A 22455-nucleotide genomic window follows, 5' to 3' on the forward strand; every position below is an offset into this window, starting at 1 on the left:
AAATCAAAGTATAAGAATATTCCATCATTAATTGGTGATCGTACTCAAGAGAGGCCACTGGAGGGCTGGTGTGGACCATTGACAACAGTTTTGCTAGGGCTCCTTGATGCCGTACTCAGTCAAATGCTGCCCTGATGTCAAGGGCAGTCACTCTCACCTCACCTCTTGAGTTCAGCTGTCTTGTCCATGTTTGAACCAAGGCTGAAATGAGGTATGGAGTTGAGTGGCCCTGTCGGAACCCAAACTGGGTATCACTGAGCAGGTTATTGCTAAACAAGTGCCGCTTGATAGCACTGTCGACGGCAACTTCCATCACTTTACTGATGATTGAGAGTAGACTGATGGGGTGGTAATTGGTTGGGTTGGACTTGTCCTGCTTTTTGTGTACAGGACATACCTGGGCAATTTTCCACATTGCTGGGTAGATGCCAGTGTTGTAGCTGTTGGAACAGCTTGGCTAGGGGTGTGGCAAGTTCTGGAGCACAGGTCTTCAGGGCACACAATTATTGCCACAGGGAGTGAAATTGTCCTTGAACAGTAGTGAATAGGGCGTCTGTTTTGCGCCGAGTCCAAGTGCCTTCATTGAAAAGGAAATCAGATGAGGTGTAAAGCAAGCTGCTGATTTGCTGACCTCCCAAATTGCCACTATTGCCCCAGATTAATCTCACCCCCACTGTCTTTACTTTGTGAAAAACATAAATTTGATTATTGCCTCTCTTTCTGTGTATGCTTCTAATTTCAAATTCTTTGCTGCTGATTCATTAACTTTACAAATGTTGTTACAAGCCGTGAATATCAATTTTGGCTCTTGTCAGAATCTCTTCCCAGTAGCATTGCGCTGGTCGCCTGTGACAATGCTGCCTCTGAATTGGTTTTCCTCTGCAACATTGGAGCTGTATCTTTCAGCTTAAGGTACAGAAGCTCAGCAGCTCTTACTCCACCCTCTCATTGAGGAACTCACACCAAATATTGAAAATGTAGCATTCAGTCAGTTTTCCCAGCGCAGTATTACTTTAACCTCGTAAGAATGACATCCATGTCAATCTGGGTTTCACCTGTCTCAAACTAGAGATCATCAGAACGTTTCACGTCCTCTCTGCCAGTGCTAGTCATCAAAGTAGCAGTTCTGACATCTTTTGTTCAATTACTGAGACATGCTACAATCTCCTGATTGCTCTATATTTTCCCCAAACCTTTCCGTCAACTGGCTGAATTGCTTGTTATTTCTAGTTTTGCTGCGAATGGCTGTTAGATCTAGTTAGATTTGTGACTGATGAAATTAGCACAGGGCAGATCACAATCACAAACCTCACGGCAGGATGGGTCCTGATCAGAGGTTGCTCGTTAGCTGATGGAGTCCTCCACTGTTAAATGTGCTGTCTTTTTAAACTGTCGGCTCAGGTAGGTGTAAATGCACAGTTTTCAAGAAGAGGAGATTTCTCTTTGGTGTCTGGCAAACATTTATCCCTCAACCAACATCATTAAAACAGATTATCTACTCGATATTTGTGGGATCTTGCTGTGCACCCATTGGCTGCTGCACATCCTACATTATAACGATGACTGCATTTCAAAACTGGCTGCACAACACTTTGGGACGACCTGAGGTCAGGAAAGACACAGTAAAATGTAAGTTCTTTCGTTAACATGTCAAAGACAGGATCACACACGGATCCTTTGAGTTTTGCTGGTTGAGGCACAGATCACACGTTCGCTAATTGAATGGCAGAACAGGCTGCATAGGGCTGAGTGGCCTACTTCCGTTCTTATGTGTTCCTTCCACAAGCTGTTTCTGAATGTGAAAGCTCTGAACCTACAGAAATTTAAGCTGTGACATTCACATCCCCCGATGGCCCCCAGGCTTCCTTAGCAAGGGTGTCTTAAAAAGTTTTTACTCGACGAAATGCTCTTAAAAATGTTTGAATTGTAAAAGCATGGTTGAGCAGTAAACACAGCTGGGTGAGGGTGACACTTCTCAGCAAACAAGTCACAGCCACTGAAAGCTAACAGAAGTATTTACATTCCCACATCAGTCACCAACTTCATGTCCTCAAATGCATCTCCAGCCCCAGTGACTTAAGTGGTAATATGTTGTATGTCGTATGTATAATAAAAGGCACCATTGTTGCTAATGGAAATAAACAAGAATGGCATTGTGGAGTGCAGTGGACATTGGAATATAGGCAAGTATCAAATCTCAATGGCAACTCCAAGGAGTGAGTGGCAACAAAATCAAAGAAAGCCATTTAACTTCAGACTGTAAAAGGTATCAGCTGGCTCAGGTTTGACAACACTACTAGCAAAACCTAACTTTGAGAGAGATTCTACAGCAGTCTATCTTGAGACCTTTCCAACTTGCAATGAAATGAATCACTGGTTAGGCCTTTGCTGGACAAATGTGAACAATTCTGGGCCTCAAACTTCAGGAAAGATGTAAAGGCCTTAGAAAGGATACAGGGGAGGTTTACTAGGATGTGACCAGGGATGAGGGACTTCAGTTATGAGGAGAGATTGGAAAAGTTTGAACTGTTCTCCTTGGAACAGAGAAGGTTAAGAGACGACTCTAATAATGGTTTTCAAGATGATGAGAGGCTTTGATCGAGTAGATAGAGAAAAACTATTCCCACTGGTGAGTGGGTCAATAACCAGAGGATAGATTCAAAATCATTGGCAAAAGATCCAGAGAGGAGATGAGGAGAATTTTTTTCACTGAGTCGTCGGGATCTGGAACACTGAACCTGTAAAAGAAGCGGAAGCTGATTCCATAAATAATTTTAAAAAGGAGTTAGACAGGTACTTGAGGATGAGGAACTTACAGGATTATAGCAGGGATGTGGGACAAAACACAACTGCTCTTTCAAAGAACCAGCACAGACACAATGGGCCGAATGGCCACCTTCTGTGCTGTAAGTTTCTATGATTCTGTCTCTGCAAGTTGGACCCGAATTTCATCACAAAGGTGTCTCATCTCTAATTTCTTCCACCAGGTCAGTATCGGAAAGTGGTTGCAACAATAAACATTTCGCCATGGCTTTCGATGGAGTTTGGAAAGTGGTTGAAAATGATAATTTTGAAGTGTTCCTCATTGCCTTGGGTAAGTCAGTCATTCCTGATCTCAAGAAAACTTCAGTCAAATGTTAATTGGTTTATGGGTAGTTACAGAACATCCCCATCTCGCCGAGGATTGCCACATGTCCGTCAGTGAAAGATGTCGAGTTTAACAAAGGTCACATCAGGCAAAAATGGTAACAAGTTAAAATTAAAGGGGTTATATATGAATGCACAAAGTATTCCTAACAAGACAGATGAATTAATGGCACAAATAGAGATAAATGGGCTTGAGCTAGTAGCCATTACTAAGACATGCATGGGCTGACTTTTACCACCTCAGCTTTTAAACATCAGGCAGTTTCAATTCCGGGTCGGTAACCTGGAGGCAAGAGAGATGCATTTTCATTTCAATCTTCTGGATGGTGTCCAATTACAAAGCCGTTTCCTGAATTGCTGTCCAATTAGAAACGGTAGACGGATTGATCAAGCAGGAGGAGGATTCAATGAGCTATTGAAAGGGCCTTCCCTGTGGCTGCCGTGAGAGAGCTGTTGAGTTGAATGGGACGAGAAAGGGGGGAACCAAATGAATGCAAGCGGCTGAAGGAACCAGCAGCCATTTTTTCACTCCCAGCCCTATCCATGACAGCAGTCTCCAGAAACTACTCCTGCAATGGCAAGCCTGGAGATGACCTCAGGGAGATGACCTCAGGGAGATGACTTCAGGGAGATGACCTCAGGGAGATGACCTCAGGGAGATGACTTCAGGGAGATGACCTCAGGGAGATGACCTCAGGGAGATAACTTCAGGGAGATGACCTCAGGGAGATGACCTCAGGGAGATGACTTCAGGGAGATGACCTCAGGCTTGCTGTTTTCCACATTTAATGGTCAGATTGCTTGTCACTGACCTCCTGTGAGTTGACAAGTTGCAGACACTGCAGGGGTCCCAGGCAACAATGGTAAAATTCCATTATTCCAGCAAAATGGCTGACAATTGAATCATTAACAATCTCAGTTGGCTTCCAGCTGCTGCCAGGCACAGAAGCTGCCTCTGGGAAAAGTAGGAGAAGGCGGGAACACGTCAGCATACCTATCGGACGGCATGTTTTCTCATTTTGCCGCCCCTCCCCCTCCAAACCCGTCCCCAAGGGCCTGGGAAAAATCCCCCCCGTGGTTGCAGGACGGATAACACTGGGAACTAAATAATCCAGGGTCCTCTGGGGAAGAATGATCATAATACAATAGGATATCGTATTGAGTTTGAGAGTGATGTGGTTAAGTACAAAACTAGGGTCTTGAATTTAAATAAAGCCAATTATGTAGAAACAGGGGGCGAGCTGGCTAAGGTAGATAATAACATTAGATTAAAAGATATGATGGTATATAAGAGATGGCATACATTTAAAGAAATAATTCATAATTCTCAATAAATACACATTCAAAACTCTACCAGAAAACTGGTCCAACTGTGGCTAACTAGAGAAGTTAAGGATAGTAAAGACAAAGTTTACAATGTTGCCAAGCATAGGATTGAAATGGACTTAAAAATCAGCAAAGAATGACCAAGAATTTAAAAAGAGGAGAAGAGTGAGAGTTAACTAGTGAGAAATCTAAAAAGATTGGTAGATCTCCTACAATTATGGAAAAAGGAAGAGAGGAGCAAAAGTAAACGTGAGTCCTTTAGAGGCAGAGGTAGAAGAAATTATAATTGGTAGTAAGGAAATGGCAGAGATGTTAAACAAATATTTTCTATCTCTTTTCACAGTAGAAAACACAAAAAGATACTGAAAATAATGGGGAACCAAGAGGCTAAGACAGTAAAGAACTTAAAGGAATTAAAATTAGTAAAGAAAAGGTACTGGAGAAATTAATGAAAATGATGGCCTGCATGCTACGATTTTAAAACAGGTAACTGCAGAGGTAGCGGATGCATTGGTTTTGACCTTCCAGGACTCCCTAGCTTCAACAATGGTCCCAGTGGAAGGGACCAAATGTAATCCTGATTTTCAAGAAAAGAGGGTGGGAGAAAACAGGGAACTATAGGCCAACTCCCTGACATCAGTGCTCGGGAAAATGCTAGAATTTGTTACTATGGATGTGGCAACAGGGATCTTAGAAAATCATGATATGATTAGGCAGAGTCAACATGGAACTTGTGAAAGGGAAATTGTGTTTGACAAATCTGTTTTTTAATGGTGTAACTAGAAGGGTAGATGAGGGGGAACCAATGGATGTCATATATTTAAATTTTCTAAGTGTATTCGATAAGGTGTCACACAAGAGATTGTTACACAAGACTAGGGCTCATGCAATTAGGAGGAATATATTAACACGTTTTGAGCGTTGGTTAATGGGCAGAAAACAGAATAGAAATAAATGGGTTATTTTCAGGTTGTAATTGGTTGACTACTGCATGGATAAGTAGTTGGATCTCAGCTATTTACAATCTAGATCAATGACTTAGATGAGGGGTCAAAGTGTAATATATCCAAGATTGCTGATGATACAAAGCTAGGTGGGAAGGCAAGCTGTGAGGAGGGCACAAAGAGGCTGCAAAGAGATATAGTTAGACTAAGTGAATGGGTTAGATGGAGCACAATGTGGAGAAATGTGAAATTATCTACTTTGGTAGAAAGAAGAGAAAAGTAGAATATTTTTATGTGATGAGAGACTGGGAAATGTCAGTATTCGGAGGGACCTGAATATCCTTGTATATGAATCACAGAAAATTAATATGCAAGTACAGCAAGCAATTAGGAAGGCAAATGATATGTTGGCCTTTATTGCAAGGGGGCTGCAGTATAGGAGTACGGAAGTCTTGCTGCAATTGGGCGGCACGGTGGCGCAGTGGTTAGTACTGCAGCCCCACAGCTCCAGCGACCCGGGTTCAATTCTGGGTACTGCCTGTGTGGAGTTTGCAAGTTCTCCCTGTGTCTGCATGGGTTTTCTCCGGGTGCTCCGGTTTCCTCCCACAAGCCAAAAGACTTGCAGGGTGGTAGGTAAATTGGCCATTATAAACTGCCACTAGTATAGGTAGGTGGTAGGGAAATATAGGGACGGGTGGGGATGTGGTAGGAATATGGGATTAGTGGAGCATTAGTATAAATGGGTGGTTGATGGTCGGCACAGACTCGGTGGGCCGAAGGGCCTGTTTCAGTGCTGTATCTCTAAACTAAATTCTACAGGACTTTAGTGAGACCATACCTGGAGTAGGGTACAATGAAGGTTCACTGAATTAATTCCGATGTGGAGAGACTGAGTAGAATGGAGTTTAGGAGCATGAAACATCATAGAATCATAGAAATTTACAGCCCTGAAGGAGACCATTTGGAGATCTAATTGAGGTACATAAGATGATTAAGGGGTTTGACAAATGTTTCCTCTTGTGGGGCAATCTAGAATGAGAAGTCATAGTTTTAGGATAAGGGGTAGCAGATTTAAAACGGAGATGAGGAGAAATTACTTCCCTCAAAGGGTCATGAATCTGTGGAATTCACTACCCCAGAGTACGGTGGATACTGGGACATTGAGTAAATTTAAGGAGGAGATAGACAGATTTTTAATTAGTAATGGGTTGAAGGGTTATGGAGAATGGGCAGGAAAGTGGAGTTGAGGCCAAGTTGAGATCAGCCATGATTGTATTGAATGCCAGAGCAGGCTCGAGGGGCTGAATTGCCTACTCCTGCTCCTAGTTCTTATGTTGTTATTTGGGCCATCATGCCTGCGCTGCCCAAAAAAGAGCTAGCCAGGCTAATCCCACTTTCCAGCTCTTGGTCTGCAGCCCTGTAGATTACTGCACTTCAAGTGCATATCTAAGTACTTTTTAAGTGCAATGAGGGTTTCTGCCTCTACCACCCTTTCAGGCAGTGAGTTCCAAATCCCCCACAACCCTCTGGAGGAAAATGTTTCTCCTTGGCACAGTGGCGCAGTGGTTAGCACCGCAGCCTGACAGCTCCAGCGACCCAGGTTCAATTCTGGGTACTGCCTGTGCGGCGTTTGCAAGTTCTCCCTGTGACCGCGTGGGTTTTTGCCGGGTGCTCTAGTTTCCTCCCACAGCCAAAGACTTGCAGGTTGATAGGTAAAGTGGCCATTGTAAATTGCCCCTAGTATAGGTAGGTGGCAGGGGAATTGAGGGAAGGTGGGGATGGTGGAGGGTAATGGGATTAATGTAGGATTAGTATGAATGGGTGGTTGATGGTCGGCACAGACTCGGTGGGCCGAAGGGCCTGTTTCAGTGCTGTATCTCTAAATAAATAAATAAATTCCCCTCTAATATTTCTACCAATTGCTTTAACTCAAAACCCCTGGTTATTGATCTCTCTGCTAAGGGAAATAGGGCCTTCATATCCATTCTATCTAGGCCCCTCCTAATTTTATACACCTCAATTAAATCTCTCTTCTATTCCAAAGAAAATAACTCCAGCCTATCCAATTTTTCCTTCTAGCCAAAATCCTCCAGTCCAGGTAGCATCCTTGTAAATCTCCTCCATACCCTCTCTGGTGTGATTACATCCTTCCTGTAATATGGCGACCAGAACTGTGCGTAGTACTCTAACTCATGTTTTTTACAGTTCCAGCGTAATCTCCCTGCTCTTGTATTCTATCCTGGGCTCATAGAAACATAGAAAATAGGAGTAGGAGTGGGCCATTCGGCCCTTCGAGACAGCTCCGCCATTCATTATGATCATGGCTGATCATCTAACTTTTCATTAAAAAAAGTATTCTGTATGCCTTATTTACCATCTTATCTACCTATCCTGTTACTTTCAGGGATCTATGGACATGCATTCCAAGGTCCCTCTGTTCCTCGATAATTCTCAGTATCCGACCATTTATTGTGTATTCCCTTGCTTTGTTTGCCCTCCCCAAATGCAGTACCTCACACTCATCTGGATTGAATTCCATTGGCCACTTTTCTACCCACCTGACCAGTCCACTGATATCTTCCTGCAGTCTACAGCTTTCTCCCTCACTATCAACCACATGACCAATTATTTTATCATCTGCAAACTTCTTAATCATGCCCCCCACATTTAAATCTAAATCATTAATATAGACCACAAAGAGATCTCATTTAAGCATATACAAGTCATAAAGGGCTTGACAGGGTAGATGCTGAGAGTTTTTTTTCTGTGACTGGAGAGTCTGGAGCTAGGGGTCATTGTCTCAGGGTCAGGGATTGGCCATTTAGCACTGAAGTGAGGAGAAATGTCTTTGCATAGAGGGTTCTGAATCGTTGGAATTCTCTACCCCAGAAGGCTGTGGTGCGCAATTATTGAGTATATTCAAGACTGAGATCGATAGATTTTTGGACACTAAGAGAATCAAGGTGGGGAGGTTAAGTGAAGGTGAGGTATAAGGTCAGCCGTGATCTTTCAGAATGGCGGAGCAAGCTCAAGGAGCCATATGGCCTATTCCAGCTCCTATTTTTTTCTGCTCTTATGTGACAAATTAAAGTTCTATATCACTCAAATCTGTTCAAGAATTGAGTCCTTTCTCAGTAACTATAGATACTACGATTGGTAACTATGGATACTGGTACCAGAAGCTATGGTACGTACCACTTGCCATAAAAAGATTACCCTTGACCCCTCTTTCCTTGTAAACTGTCACCCCATCTTCAATCTCTCTTTCCTCTCCAAAGTCCTTAAATGCATCATCGACTCCCAAATTCATGCCCATCTGTCCCAGAACTCCATGTTTGAATCTCTCCAATCACGGTTACTTCACGGCCTTATCAACATCGCAAATGGCATCCAATGTGATTGTGACCATGATGCACTGTCCCTCCTCATCCTTCTCCATCTGTCTGCAACCACACCATCCTCCTCCAACACCTCTCCTCTGTTGTCCAGTTGAATGGGACTGCCCTTGCATGGTTCCATTCTTACCTAACTGTTCAGCGGCACAGTGGCGCAGTGGTTGGCACCGCAGCCTCACAGCTCCAGGGACCCGGGTTCGATTCCGGGTACTGCCTGTATGGAGTTTGCAAGTTCTCCCTGTGTCTGCGTGGGTTTTCTCCGGGTGCTCCGGTTTCCTCCCACAAGCCAAAAGACTTGCAGGTTGATAGGTAAATTGGCCATTATAAATTGTCACTAGTATAGGTAGGTGGTAGGGAAATTAGGGACAGATGGGGATGTTTGGTAGGAATATGGGATTAGTGTAGGAAATATGGGATTAGTGTAGGATTAGTATAAATGGGTGGTTGATGTTCGGCACAGACTCGGTGGGCCGAAGGGCCTGTTTCAGTGCTGTATCTCTAATCTAATCTAATCTAACATAAAATAAAGGAAATACACAGCTGTTCTGGCAACATCTGTGTAGAGACAAACAGAGTTAACGTTCCACGTTGATGACTTTTTGTCAGGATTCTTAGTTATAGTCAGTGAATCTCCTCAAAGGCTTCCCTTCCTACCTATACACTGTTAACTCTGGAGTCCACCAATGATCTATGCTTGGCTACCTCCTATTTCTATTCCACATGCTGCCCCTATGCAACATCATTTAAAAATACAATGTGACATTTCACATATACACTGACGACACCCACCAGCAAGACAGACCCACTGCAGGTGGTGCAGCACAGTGGTATACAGTTGGGAGGGAGTTGCCCTGGGAGTCCTCAACATTGACTCTGGATCCCATGAAGTCTCATGGCATCAGGTCAACATGGGCAAGGAAGCCTCCTGCTGATTACCACCTACTGCCCTCCCTCAGCTGATGAATCAGAACTCCTCCATGTTGAACAGTACTAGGAAGAAGCACTGAGGGTGGCAAGGGCACAGAATATCTCTGTGTGGGGGACTTCAAGGTAGCACCACTCCTGACCAAGCTTGCCGAGTCCTGAAGGACATAGCTGCCAGACTGGGTCTGCGGCAGGTGGTGAGGGAACCAACAAGAAGGAAAAACCTGCTTGACCTTAACCTCACCAATCGACCTGATGGTATTGGTAGGAGTGACCACTGCATAGACCTTGCGAAGTTGAAGACCCAACTTCACAATGATAATACCCTCCATCGTGTTGTGCGGCACTACCACCGTGCTAAATGGGGTAGATTCAGAACAGATCTAACAGCTCAAAACTGGGGATCCATGAGGCAGTGTCGGCCATCAGCAGCAGCAGAATTGTATTCAACCACAATCTATAATCTCATGGCCTGACATATCCCCCACCCTAGCATTACCATCAAGACAGGGAATCAACCTTGGTTCAATGAAGAGTACAGGAGTGCATGCCAGGAGCAGCACTAGGCATACCTAAAAATGAAGTGCAAACCTAATGAAGTTAAAACACGGGACTAAATGCATTAAAAGCAGGAACAGCGTTTGATAGATAGAGCTAAGTGATCCCACAAACAACCAATCAGATCAAAGCTCTGCAGTCCTGCCACATTCATTCATGAATGGTGGTGGACAATTAAACAACTAACAGGAGGAGGAGCCCTGCTCATCAATGCAAAAGATAAGGTCAATGCACTTGCAATGATCTTCAGACAGAAGTGCCGAGTGGACAATCCATCTCGGCCTCCTGAGGTCCCCAGCATCACAGTTGCCAGTCTTCAGCCAATCCGATTCACTCCATGTGATATCAAGAAACGGCCGAAGGCACTGGATACTGTGGGCTCTGACAATATTCCACTCTTGTACTGAAGACTTGTGCTGCAGAACTAGCCAAGCCCCTAGCCAAGCCAGTACAGCTACAACACTGGCATCTACCCTGCAATGTGGAAAACTGCCCAGGTATGTCTTGTACACAGAAAGCAGGACAAGTCCAACCCAGCCAATTACTGCCCCGTCAGTCTACACTTGATCAACAACAAAGTGATGGAAGGGGTCGTCGACAGTGCTATCAAGCGGCACTTACTTAGCAATAAACTGCTCACGGACACTTAGTTTGGGTTCCGCCAGGGCCACTCAGCTGCTCACCTCCTCATAGCCTTGGTCCAAACATGGACAAAAGAGCTGAATTCAAGAAGTGAGATGAGAGTGACTGCCCTCGACAGCAAGGCAGCATTTGACCGAGCATAGCATCAAGGAACCCTAGCAAAACTGGAGTCAATGGGAATCAGTGAGAAAACTCCTCTGGTTGGAGTCATACCTAGTGCAAAGGAAGATGTTTGTGGTTGTTGGAGGTCTATCATCTGAGCTCCAGGATATCTCTGCAGGAGTTCCTTAGGGTAGTGTCCTAGGCTCAACCATCTTCATCAGCTTCATCAATGACCTCCCCTCCACCATAAAATCAGAAATGGGGATGCTAGCTGATGATTGCACAATGTTCAGCACCATTTGCGACTCCTCAGATATTGAAGCAGTCCGTGTAAAAATGCAGCAAGACCTGGACAATATCCAGGCTTGGGCTGATAAGTGGCAAGAAACATTAGCGCCACACAAGTGCCAGGCAATGACCATCTCCAACAAGAGAGAATCTAACCAATGGCCCTTGACAGTCAATGGCATTATCATCGCTGTATTCCCCACTATCAACATCCTGGGGCTACCAATTACCAGAAACTGAACTGGAGTAGCCATATAAATACTGTGGCTACAAGAGCAGGTCAGAGACTGGGAATCCTGAGGCGAGTAACTCACCACCTGACTCCCCAGTGCCTGTCCACCATCTACAAGGCACAAGTCAGGAGTGTGATGGAATACTCTCCACTTGTCTGGATGAGTGCAGCTCCAACAACACTCAAGACGCTCAACACCATCCAAGACAAAGCAGCCCGCTTGATTGACATCCTATCCACAAACATTTACTCCCTCCACCATCGACGCACAGTGGCAGCAGTGTGTACCATCTATAAGATGCACTGCAGCAACGCACCAAGGCTCCTTAGACAGCACCTTCCAAACCCAAGACTTCTACCACCGAGAAGAACAAGGGCAGCAGACTCATGGGAACACCACCACCTGCAAGATCTACCCACAGTGCTGTTAAGAAGGGAGTTCCAGGTTTTTGTCCCAACAACAGTAAAGGAATGGCGATATAGTTCCAGGTCAGGATGATGCAAGACCTGGACAACAATCAGGCCACAAAAGTGTAAGACAATGACCATCGCCAACAAGAAGGAATCTAACTATCTCTCCTTGACATTCAATAGCATTACCATCACTGAAAACCCCATCATAAACATCCTGGGGGTACCATTGGCCAGAAACTTAACTGGAGCAGCCACATAAGTACTGCAGCTTCTAGAGCAGGTCAGAGGCTGGGAATTCTGCAGTGAGTAACTCACCTCCTATCTTCCCAAAGCCTGTCCACCATCTGCAAGGCACAAGTCAGGAGTGTGATGGAATACTCTCCACTTGCCTGGATGGGTGCAGCTCCAACAACACTCAAGAAGCTCGGCACCATCCAGGACAAAGCAGCCCGCTTGATTGGCATTCCACCCACCACCTTCAACTTTCCCTCCCTTCACCACCGATGCACAGTCTTCCTGATGTTGAGCTGAAGGAAGTTGTGGTTCATTGAGGATTTACTGTTGGACCAGCACTCTGCCTCATGAGCAAGTTAAGGAGGTCAGAGAAAGTGGTGGAGAGTTAGCATTGGGTCTCATCAGCACCTGGATGGAAACTACTCCTTTATCAGATAACACAGCAGAGTAGGGTCTGAACCTTGGACCTCGCCCCTCCCTACCTCTGTAACCTCCTCCATCCCTACAACCCTCTGAGGTCTCTGCCCTCCTCCAATTCTGGTCACTTACACATCTCCAGTTTCAATCGGACCTCCATTGGTGGCTGTGTGTTCCGCTGCCTAAGCCCTAAGCTCTGGAATTCCCTCCCTAAACCTCTGCCTCTCTATCTATTTCCTCCTTTAAGACACTCCTTTAGACCTATCTCTTTGAACAAGCTTTTGATCATGTGTCCTGATACTTTATTGTGTGGCTCGGTGTCAAATTTTGCTCTTGGAAAGTGGTTTGGAATGTTTTACTCTGTTAAAGACACCATACTGTTACGTTCTGTAGTTCTCAGAACCTCTAACCCATGAGAACAGCTACTGTTTGAACAGGTTGGACATCCACAGTCCCAGTGCGGGTCTGGTCTACATCATTGATTCCTGAATATCGTGGGTGCCGTGTTCTGTACACATAGTGTCAAACTGCCTCTTGTCAATAATAGTCTGCCTCGTTCACTCACAATTTTGTGTTCTCATTTTTCAGGTATACCTGAAAAGCAGAGGAAAATAGCAATGGACGATAGCCTAGAAATGGACATCAAGCAGGAAGGAAACAAATTCACTATAGTTGAGAAAAGTTGCTTTTGTACCAAGAGATCAGAATGGAGTCTGGATGAAGAATTTGAAAATACTCTTGCTAATGGGAGTCGAGTGAAGGTATTCGAGGAATAAATTTATTGCCCACTTCTCCAACTTCCTCCCTCCACTCCCCTGACAGTTACTGGTCACCTCATTCCACAGATGGCAGTGCCCCTTCAGTTTCTCACCCGTCTATTCTTCATATCAGTCATGAGGACATAGATAGGCAGATGGAATGGTGAACACCCGGCACGTGAAATTCGACACCGAAATGTGTGAGGTGATACATTTTGGTAGGGAGAATGAGGAGAGACAATACATAATAAATGGTACAGTTTTAAAAGAGGCGCAAGAATAGAGAGAGCTGAAGGTGTTTGTGTACAAATCTGTGAAAGGGTCAGGACAGGTTAACAAAGCAGGAAATAAAGCAAATGGGAGTGTGGGCATTATAAATAGAGGCATAAACTACAAAAGAGACATAAAGAATTGCAGAGATTTGGGGAAAGAGTGGGTGAGTGGGACTAACTGGATTGTTCTTTCCAACTCAATGGGTTGAATGGCCTCCCGCTGTGCTGTTCTATTATGTTATTTTATGATTCTGAGTCTGGGTGGTGAGTGTTCACTGTTGTGGGATTGTGGCAGCATGGTCAAGTATGCCTCTGTTCTCACGTGACATCCCCACAAGAAAAGTTTCCAGCAGGGCTGATTCTTCCCCTTCCCAGACATAAGGTGTTGAAAGGCTATTTTCGCAACCCAACTCGTGGCCAGCAGACATCAGTTATTTCAACACAGTTCACCCATTGATCCTGGATTGCTCATTGAAAACTGGACTTGTTCAACAAACAGAAAACGCAAGAAACATTGATATGTCAACTTTACTGCTTAAATTCTTGCAAAAACAGATTCACAATCTGTCTTGAAGTTGATTAATATCCAGAGCTATCGAGTTTTAGTCTAGAGCTCTGATTTAACGCTGGGCCAGTTTACAATCAGTGAGGATTGGGTCAATTTTAATCTGTCTCGCCTGGTGGGGAATTGAGGGGAGGGGATGCCATGCTGGTATTACTTCCTGATTGATATCACCCTGCAATTCCTTCAATGGGGAGTAAAATCGGGAGGGAGGGGGTGGGGCAGGGGGGTGAAACCAGCATTGCTCCTGACTCTTGTCAGCTTTGTCGCCAGGCGAGTTGGGTTAATATTGATCCCCCCACCCTTCCCCATGGTGTCAATTCAAAATCCAATCACTGCCACAAAATGCGGGCCGGGATATTTCAACTCCAGAGACTCATTTAAATCCCACTGGCCGACTTCCCGCCCATTCCAGGCAGGAAGTGGGCAGGAATTCATACAGCCTTAAAGCCATGTGCCCTAGACAGCAGGATTAACTGCCATGCTGTCTCCCCTAAGGATTATTCCTGCTCCTCTTTGGCCTAACAAGGAAAGTGTTTTTAAAAAAGTAAAACTTACTTCTTTGGGCCTCTTCAGGCCCCGATCCCCTTTCCCACTGAGTGGAGCCTGGTAGAAAACTCAATACTGCTTCCTACTGAGGTCCGATAATAATCGGGCCCTGAGAAATTCATCACACTAATGTTAAAAAGGACCCTGCTGGTTTTGGATTGATGTCCTTGTTGCCTGCTCAGTGAAGCACATATAATCATAGCAGCTTGGCTCTCCCAGATTCCAGGTCCAGTAACTGACCTTGGCGATTTTAACTGCCCGTCTGCCTGGTTTCAGCCGGGCAGAGAGGGTTAAAATTGCCCCCTAGGCAAAAACTTCTGCTGATCTTCTTGTAATGAGCACTAACTAGTAGCATCAAGTGGAGTTACTCAATATGAAATCACACATTCTTCACAATCTGCTGTAGCAAAACAATGGGCTGGAGTTTGTATTGGCAGCAGGTACGGAAAATGGCAGTCGCCCTGAATGTGACCTGCGCGGCCGCGTTTTTGCGGCGGGAGGCCACTTAACATATTAATGGCAGCCGCCCCTCCCCCCCCCCCCCAAATCACGTGACGCTGTGAACGGCATCACCTGATGCAGGAGTAGGTGCTGGTGCCATCTTTAAATGGCAGCTAGCCCTGCATTCAAGCTCTGCCTGTATTGCACTGAAGCTTGCTGGAGCAACAAGTCAGGAGTGTTGCAGAAATTTAACAGTCTGCAAGCGGCACCACTGGGCACCTCTGGGCATGGCAGAGGTCCAAGTAAGGGTGGCCCCATGGTTTAATGATGCCTCCCTGCTGATTCTCCTCCAGGCTGCAAGGGAAAGGTGGGAGGTCCTTTTCCCCAGAGACGGCAAGAAGAGGTCCTCCCGCCTGACCAAGCTTGGACAGAGATCACAGAGGTGGTTAACAGCCATGGAATTGCCCCACAAGACTGGATCCAGTGTTGGAAGAGGGTCAATGACCTCCTGCACTCAGCAAAGGTTTCAAAAGTGCTCGGTGTAATCTGGTTGGCACGGCATGGGTGCATGGGTGCCACTACCATTTCAGTGACAGGGAGGTCAGGGAGGATTGATGGCACATGACTGGCTACATGTGCGAATCAAATCTCCCTCATTAGTACCTCAGAGTGTGTCACACCCATGACAGGGTGAGTCCGCATACCGGACAAAGCATCTCCCTGTTGTTGATGAACTGCCCATGTTGGTACAACTGTGATGTTGACGTTTGGCTATGTTCTATACCTGCATTCTTACTCTTTTAGGAGAAGAGAGCCCACAATAATAGGGAGGTGTCTAGACTGGAGGAAGTGTGCCCGACCTGAGGCCTCTTTCGCAAGCCAAGGAGGAGGCCCTGGAGTTAGCTGGGAGCCAAGGAACATGTTTCCTTTCTCTTTATTCGTTCCTGAAATGTGGGCATCGCTGGCTATTGCCCATCCCTAATTGCCTTTGAGAAGGTGGTGGTGAGCTGCCTTCTTGAACCGCTGCAATCCACGTTGGATAGGTACACCCACAGTGCTGTTAGGAAGGGAGTTCCAGACTTTTGACCCAGTGACAGTGAAGGAACGGTGATATAGTTCCAAGTCAGGATGGCGTGTGGCTTGGAGGAGAACTCCAAGGTTGTGGTGTTCCCATGCATTTGCTGCCCTTGTCCTTCCAGGTGGTAGAGGTCGCGGGTTTGGAAGGTGCTATCTAAGGAGTCTTGGTGCATTGCTGCAGTGCATTTTGTCAATGGTACACACTGCTGCCACTGTGCGTTGGTGGTGAAGGGAGTGAATGTTTGTGGATTGGGTGCCAATCAAGTGGGCTGCTTTGTCCTGGATGGTGTCGAGCTTCTTGAGTGTTGTTGGTGCTGCACCCATCCAGGCAAGTGGAGAGTATTCCATCACACTCCTGACTTGTGCCTTGTAGATGGTGGACAGGCTTTGGGGAGTCAGGAGGTGAGTTACCACAGAATTCCCAGCCTCTGACCTGCTCTTGTAGCCACAGTATTTATATGGCTACTCCAGTTCACTTTCTGGTCAATGGTATCCGCCAGATTGTTGATAGAAAAACAATGAGCTGGATTTTGTATTGGCAGCGGGTGCTATCTCGAACCTGGAGCTCGGGATCCCAGATGAAGTGAGTGATTATTGCCAAACACAGAATGATTCCAAATTACACCTCCTGTGCAGATGCTATGCTGTCATCATTGCGACATGTGTACCAGAACACCTAAATGTCTGTTCTTCACATTGTTTCTTTCAAAGCAACGCTCGGAAGTGGACCCAGAAACCCAGGAAACAACAAGCACCTCTGACACATTTAGTGGATGCACTGTCCCAGTTCACTCCTTCACCTTCCACCAGCACAGATACTCTCACCTCGAAGGGTATCCGATCGGCATTAGATTTGAGGTCACAAGCTGGTGAGACCACCACACACACGCCCGAGCAGCTGGTTGAGGCTGAGAAGCCCAGGCCCATGCTGAGTTTCAGGCAGATGATGAGCCTCTGGTGTCGGCAGCACAGGGCATGCTGTAGCTGCAGGGAGAGGTGAGGCAACATCTGGCGGACTACTGGAGGCCATGTGCTGCCTTGAGCAGATGGTGGGGGAGTCCATCAATGCCACGAGTGCTGCCATGTTCCAGGCATATGAGTGCGTGGCTTCATCCGTGGAGAGGGTGGTGACCCTCATGGAGAGCCACTTTCCACAGATGCGCCATGAACTGCAGACCCTCGCCTCGGGCATGAGTTCAATTCAGTAGTGGCAGGGTGAGAGAAGGATCAGGAGCCTGGAGATTGTTCCTGCCCCTGGTCCTTCACCGGAGAGCAGGGAGATTCCAGCGAGCCTTGAGACGGAGGAACAGAAGCTGTGCTCCACATCTGGGGTCTCCCTTCAGGCTGATTTGAATGTGGACACCGGCTCCTCAGCCCCTCCGCCAGGGAGTCCAGCTCCCACAGCCTGACGACAGCCCTGTACTGGTGCAGGAGGCCTTCAAGCAGCCAGGGCCCTCCAGACCTCAGGCACCCGGAGGATGACCATCCAAGTCATCCCACGCCAAAGGGCATCCTGATCAGCAGCCTGCCTCTGGTCTAGCTGCCAGCGCAGAGTTTACACTGCGAAGAAGCAGCCACAAACGTATTAAAAAGACACCTTGTCACATATGGGTATGCACGGGTGAGACGGATATGTCATGTGTAATTGAACTAAATGTGTTTTTCTGCCAATCATCAGCCTTTCCTGTGTGAATTAACTCATGCCACCATGTCATGTATCTTTCTATTACATCATAAGCATGAGGCACTGCCAATGTAAGCAATAGCATCGTTGCCATGCCAGTGTGCACGATGTGGCACTGCACGGATGCAGTCACATGGGCAATGGCCCAGTCAGCTGCTTCCAGTCATGCTGGAGAGGCGGATGTTACAGAGGCAGAAGACTTCAGACGAGATGCATGATGGTGGTTTGTGGTGTGAGGAGCATTTGTTGAACTTCAGGGATTGTCGAAGCCATCAATAATCAGGCGTTGCCTTGCCTCCCTTGTTCACTGCCTGCCATGTCGGCCCTCCATCAATGCTCTCTGTGCTCCCATGCATGGTTGTTCCTGGTTGCCCTCTGTGTCCTCATTGTCTGAGGATGTCTCCTACTCCAGTACCTCATCATCCTGCGAGGCCTCCCCCCTCTGTACTGCAATGTCGTGCAGAACGCAGCATACAGCAACGATGCGCCCAACCCTGTCTGGTGCGTACTGTAGGGCCCCAACAGATCTATCAAGGCAGCAGAAGCGCATCTTCAGCATGCCGATGGTCCACTTGATGGCAGCTCGGGTGGAGCCATGACAGGCATTGCAACACTCTTCTGCATCATTGCTGGGATTCCTCACCAGCATCAGAAGACATGTTAGCAAGGGGTTGCAGTATTCAGCAGTGCGCAGAGGTGTGTGATGGCCTCTCTGGTCATCCGCAGTCGTCTCTGACACTGGCGCTCAGATATCTGAAGGTATGTCATCTGAGTCCTATAGACTTGATGGCTGCTGCTATCCATGTCTGGGAACTACCTCTTGAGCTGCCTCTGCTTCTTGGTCCTGCCTCGGGTAGAGATGCCTCATCACGACAAGAGGATACAGGAAGACAGGGTGGATCATACCCATCTCTATTCTCCTGGTAACTTTGGATTCCTTCACAAGGTCAATGGCACCTATCTGGGCAGAGAGTTGTGTTCATTCCTGCTTCAGCCATGTCCCAGTATCAGCCGTATGGTATGGTATGACGTTGCCTGCAGTAACTTTAAGTGTGGGCCAGCCTGAACACTGTTATAACATTCGAGTTGCCTGTACTGGATCACCGACAACAGGAATGTATACACTTTCCCAGATGTGCGCCCCCCACCCCCAAAACAGCTTATCCACTTCCAGTGTTGCCGCACCCCTCTCCTCCCAACCCCATAACATCGATGACCAAATCAATTAGGGCAGCACAGTGGCGCAGTGGTTAGCACCGCAGCCTCACAGCTCCAGGGACCCGGGTTCGATTCTGGGTACTGCCTGTGTGGAGTTTGCAAGTTCTCCCTGTGTCTGCGTGGGTTTCCTCCGGGTGCTCCGGTTTCCTCCCACAGCCAAAAGACTTGCAGGTTGATAGGTAAATTGGCCATTATAAATTGCCGCTAGTATAGGTAGGTGATAGGGGAATATAGGGACAGGTGGGGATGTGGTAGGAATATGGGATTAGTGTAGGATTAGTATAAATGGGTGGTTAATGGTCGGCACAGACTCGGTGGGCCGAAGGGCCTGTTTCAGTGCTGTATCTCTAAAAAAGTATCTCTAAAAAAAAAATGTAGAGTGGCCCCTTCACAAAACAACAATGCGGGATTCCCCCTCCCCTCACTTCACAGAGCATGGATGCAGAGTTCCAACGCCCCCCCCCCCCCACCCTCAGGCGATTTAACTCGCGTTCCCAAAGAAAATGGAGGAGAGCAAGACAGCACGTACCGACCTTTACAGGCAGTGGGGACTCGCGCCTCGGTGACACCAGCTTTTCAAGGACAGGAAAGTGAAGGCACGTCAGTTGGAAACTGCTGGTAGGATTGCAGAGGGTTACATTGAAATATATGCAGAGGTATTTAATATATTTAAAGTGGGGTCCCGTCGCAGAGCAGCAGAGGTGCCGCCACGGAACTTCCCCGCTCCCGGGAAGATCGAGCCCGGCAGTCCCGGTGCGGGGTTCCATGGTGACCGCTGCCACTCCAATTCTCTGGCCACCCCTTGCCACCCATACCCAGCACAGAATCCACCGTCAAGGGGACAACAAGATCCAGCCCAATGAATCTGAACATCACAGGGCACATAATTGATATTCAAAAATGCTGCAGATTAACAGCCCCAGGTTGCTCTGGAATAACACTCTGTTTTGCTTTTTAGGGAATGTTTAGTTTGACCAAGCCGAACCGTTTAGAGGGACAGTTTAAAATATGTCCTGATGGAAAGGACTTTTTCACAATCAGAGAAGCTCGTGGCGATACGTTGATGCAGGTGGGTAGCAGACAGCGAGAGAAAGCCACGTGGTGGGCATTCAGGGCAGAGAGAAAGAGACACGCAGTGGGTATTCAGGACAGAGAGAGACAGGACAGGACGTTACAAAGCCCAGAATATTCAGAGTGACGGGAGAGTATGGGTGAGCTTGGAAGCAGCCAAGGATTCCAGCATGTCCTGGGATATGAAGGACCAGTCACGCTTGACACCAGGAACTCATTAAAACTTGCAGCTGTGTCTCACTCTCAGGGGCTGTGGGAGGGAACTCCAGTGAAAGGAGGGGAGGCCTAGGAATCTTGAGAATGATCCTTGGCAATCAGTAAGGGGGCGGGACTCTGGGAGGCTGGAGACCAAGGCTATGGAGGGAGGCTGGGGAATGGATCTGGGGTGGTAGAGGGAGAGGCTGGAGATTGGGGCTGGGGAGGGAGGGAGGCTTGGACCCCAGGGAAAGTGCTCTATCCAGTTAACCTCAAATCAGGCTCCAAATGGCACTCCCCATACTTTCATACAAGAACACTGTACCCCATCCGACTCCCATCAGACACACACTGTACCCCATCTGACTCCCACCATCAGAGACACACTATACCCCATCTGACTCCCCACCCTCTCACACACACACACACACTGTACCCCATCCAACTCCCCACCCTCACACACACACACTGTACCTCATCCAACTCCCCACCCTCTCACACACACACTGTACCCCATTCAACTCCCCACCCTCTCACAGACACACACTGTACCCCATCCAACTCCCCACGCTCTCACACACATACACTGTACCCCATCCAACTCCCCACCCTCTCACACACACACACTGTACCCCATCCAACTCCCCACCCTCTCACACACACACACTGTACCCCATCCAACTCCCCACCCTCTCACACACACACACTGTACCCCATCCAACTCCCCAATCTCTCACACACACACACTGTACCGCATCTAACTCCCCACCCTCTCACACACACACACTGTACCCCATCCAACTCCCCACGCTCTCACACACATACACTGTACCCCATCCAACTCCCCACGCTCTCACACACACACACACACACACACACACTGTACTCCATCCAGCTCCCCACCCTCATATAGAGAAATTCTGTCCTTCTCCAACCCTTGCAATTCATGCTGGCACTCTCTCCCTCCTCCTTCCCCAAACTGACACTTCTAGCCTTTTCCCATCCCTTCCTTAGGTCAACTTCCTGCCCTGCAGTTGCCTCTCAGCAACCCTTCATTGTCATTCATTGCCCTTTAGCCATCTGGTCCATTCCAACCCATCCCATTGGCCACATAGTGACTGAGTTCCTCCAATAACTCCTCGTGTGAACAATTTGTCCACAATTCATTTCTGGAGAGCATGGGTCTGAGTCAATCCCATCAGCACCTTGCGTGAAGCTGACACCTTGGAGGACAATTTGAAACTGCATCCCATTTCTAACTGTTTGAACATCCTTTTCTCTGAATTTAGATAATTAAGATCGCTGGACAGGAAGCCAAAAGAGTCTTCAAGAAAGAGCAAAACAGCTGATGTAGGACATCCTGCCAGATCCAGGAAGATTCAGTGTCATATCCTAATTGTTTCATATAAATTCAATATGTAATACAGAACCAACATAATACTTCATAATCGAATTAATTATAAACAATGCCTGTTGATACAGATTGTATCAGCTCATACTTCAATATTCCAGTTTTAATGTCTGACAATATGTTGTAATCGACCATGAATTCATGATGTTAGATTAAATGGGGAGGCTGGGGATTCCATTCAATCAATAAAAGCTTACCAAAGGAAAACCAATGTAGTTTCACTGTTCTTTAAGTTCAGTAGCAGCAGTTTTGCCTCTGAGTTCAGAGTTCAATGCCTGCTTTCAGACACTTGGGGCTGAACTCTTCTGGTTTGGGACCCCGACATCGGGTGCATTTCCAAAACCCAAACCTGCACCGTGTTGCTACCTGATTCCCGACGTGATTTTGGACAAGCAGGGGAATTAGTAGTCAGGGTTCGCATTCACCGTTCAATTAAGGAAAGTGGGTGGGCTCCCAAGGCTGGAGGGCCAATAGGAGGCCTTCCAGCACTGTCAGATGGGCAGCCCCACCAACAGAGGTGGGAGCTGCAGGTGTAGGTAGCTGAAAGAGAGGGTGCTTCAAGATGGAGCCGCCCTCTGAAGACCTTTTAAAAAC

General features: G+C 47.0%; 1 protein-coding gene across 1 annotated transcript in view; it reads left to right on the top strand.

Moving 5' to 3' along the window:
• The window catches only part of LOC137355300 (fatty acid-binding protein, intestinal-like), a 56039-nt gene extending 34217 nt beyond the window's left edge, over positions 1-21822 (top strand). The window contains exons 2-5 of the mRNA XM_068020286.1: positions 2988-3094; positions 13212-13384; positions 20143-20253; positions 21740-21822. Of these exons, the coding sequence (XP_067876387.1) occupies positions 3028-3094; positions 13212-13384; positions 20143-20253; positions 21740-21799 (411 nt within the window). The 5' untranslated portion in view covers positions 2988-3027 and the 3' untranslated portion in view covers positions 21800-21822. The remainder of the gene's footprint in view (positions 1-2987; positions 3095-13211; positions 13385-20142; positions 20254-21739) is intronic.
• Positions 21823-22455: the final 633 nt, after the last annotated feature.

The sequence above is a fragment of the Heterodontus francisci genome, chromosome 42, assembly GCF_036365525.1.
Source record: "Heterodontus francisci isolate sHetFra1 chromosome 42, sHetFra1.hap1, whole genome shotgun sequence".
Lineage (NCBI taxonomy): Eukaryota > Metazoa > Chordata > Chondrichthyes > Heterodontiformes > Heterodontidae > Heterodontus > Heterodontus francisci.